The sequence below is a fragment of the Ruditapes philippinarum genome, unplaced genomic scaffold, assembly GCF_026571515.1.
Source record: "Ruditapes philippinarum isolate M1 unplaced genomic scaffold, ASM2657151v2 ctg974_1_1_1_1, whole genome shotgun sequence".
Taxonomy (NCBI): Eukaryota; Metazoa; Mollusca; class Bivalvia; order Venerida; family Veneridae; genus Ruditapes; species Ruditapes philippinarum.
The window spans coordinates 203,930-205,413 of NW_026854456.1; the positions used below are offsets into that span (position 1 = coordinate 203,930).

Genomic DNA, 1,484 nt, shown 5'->3' on the forward strand with positions numbered 1-1,484 from the left:
TTAGCGTAGATGTGAAATGCTAAGTGCGCATGCGTGAGCAAATGGTGGAAATTTTAAATCAGTGTAATAGAAAATGGAAAATTAATATATTTACAAGTTATTTAGTGATCAAAATAAGTTTTGGATATATTTTTTGGTGAAGGGAATGTTTAATATTGGTACCATATGACCAGAAAGCGAAAAAAGTCTAAAACTTCGCATGGAGAAGAAAAACATCAAACACCAGTGAAAAGGCGGGAACGTAAACAAAGGCAAAACATGGACAAGGAAAATGGACTCATCGTTTAAACAAACACAACCTTATACCCCCAATCACAGTTATTATCATCGGACTTTGGATACACGTACGCCCCTCCAATGAATATTGGTGCAAGCCCCTACCCAATTATGGGACAAATGGATGCATGTAACTCATCTAATGTTCATGTAACCGCCTCGCCAGGCACAGACGTTATGACAATGATAATGAAACGGTTGGATAGTATGGACAATAAACTTTCCAGGTTAGATACAATTCAATGTAGTGTTGACAGTATAAACATGCGTATCCAAACAATGGAATTAAAGGTCAATGAACTCGATGATAAAGTACAGGCTTTAGAGCGTAGCCGCGACTTCGATAGTCAAACTTTGTTAGAAATGAATAAGCATCACAAAGAGTTAGATAGTTTTGCCAGTAAAATGTCGAAAATTGAACTAGAACATAAAAGCATAGAAATCGCATTAAAGTCAGAAATACAAGATTTAAAATGTCGTAGTATGCGGGACAATTTATTGTTTCACAAAATCAAAGAAGAAAAAGATGAAAACTGTGAAGTTAAAATCCTACAATTCATTGAAGAAAAACTTAAAATAGAAAATGCATCTAGTGATATCCGACTTCAGAGAGTACATCGCATTGGGCAATATAGTGCCGGAAAAACACGACCGATTGTCGCTAAATTCACGGACTTCCCCGATCGTGAGCGGGTGCGACGAGCTGCTAAGGAGCTGAAGGGATCTATCTATGGCATATCAGAACAGTATCCGAAAGAAATAGTAGATCAGCGCCGTAAGTTAATCCCTATCATGTTTCAGGCCCGCCGGGATGGAAAGGAAGCATACCTTAAGATGGACAAACTTTACATTAACAATCAGCTTTATAGAGAATCATGCTAGGAACCAAGTTGGAATGTTTTAAAATGTATATCGTGGAACGTAGAAGGACTTACTGTGGGAAAAAAACAATGCAAGGATTTTTTAGACATATTATGTAAAAATGATATTATCTGCCTAAGTGAGACATGGACAAACAAATCGTCAAATATTGAACTTAAAGGCTATTCAAACCCAATTCATTCATATCGGAAATATCAACACCGTAGGGCAAAGCGGTCAAGCGGCGGACTTGTGGTATATATGAAAGACACTATAATTAAGGCAAGGAATAAAAATTGTTAAAAATTCTATAGACTGTATAATTTGGTTAAAAATAGATAAAACAT

The 1,484-nt window shown here is 36.3% G+C and overlaps 1 protein-coding gene across 1 annotated transcript; it reads left to right on the forward strand.

Annotated features, from left to right (window-relative positions):
• Positions 1-387: 387 nt before the first annotated feature.
• LOC132740185 (uncharacterized) lies at positions 388-1,158 on the forward strand. The gene has a single exon (XM_060728040.1). The coding sequence runs from the start codon at positions 388-390 to the stop codon at positions 1,156-1,158; it is 771 nt and encodes a 256-aa protein (XP_060584023.1).
• The last annotated feature ends 326 nt before the right edge of the window (positions 1,159-1,484 follow it).

Bases quoted from the DNA above. Each gene is read 5' to 3' on its own strand.
- LOC132740185 (XM_060728040.1), top strand. From the start codon at position 388: ATGGGACAAATGGATGCATGTAACTCATCTAATGTTCATGTAACCGCC.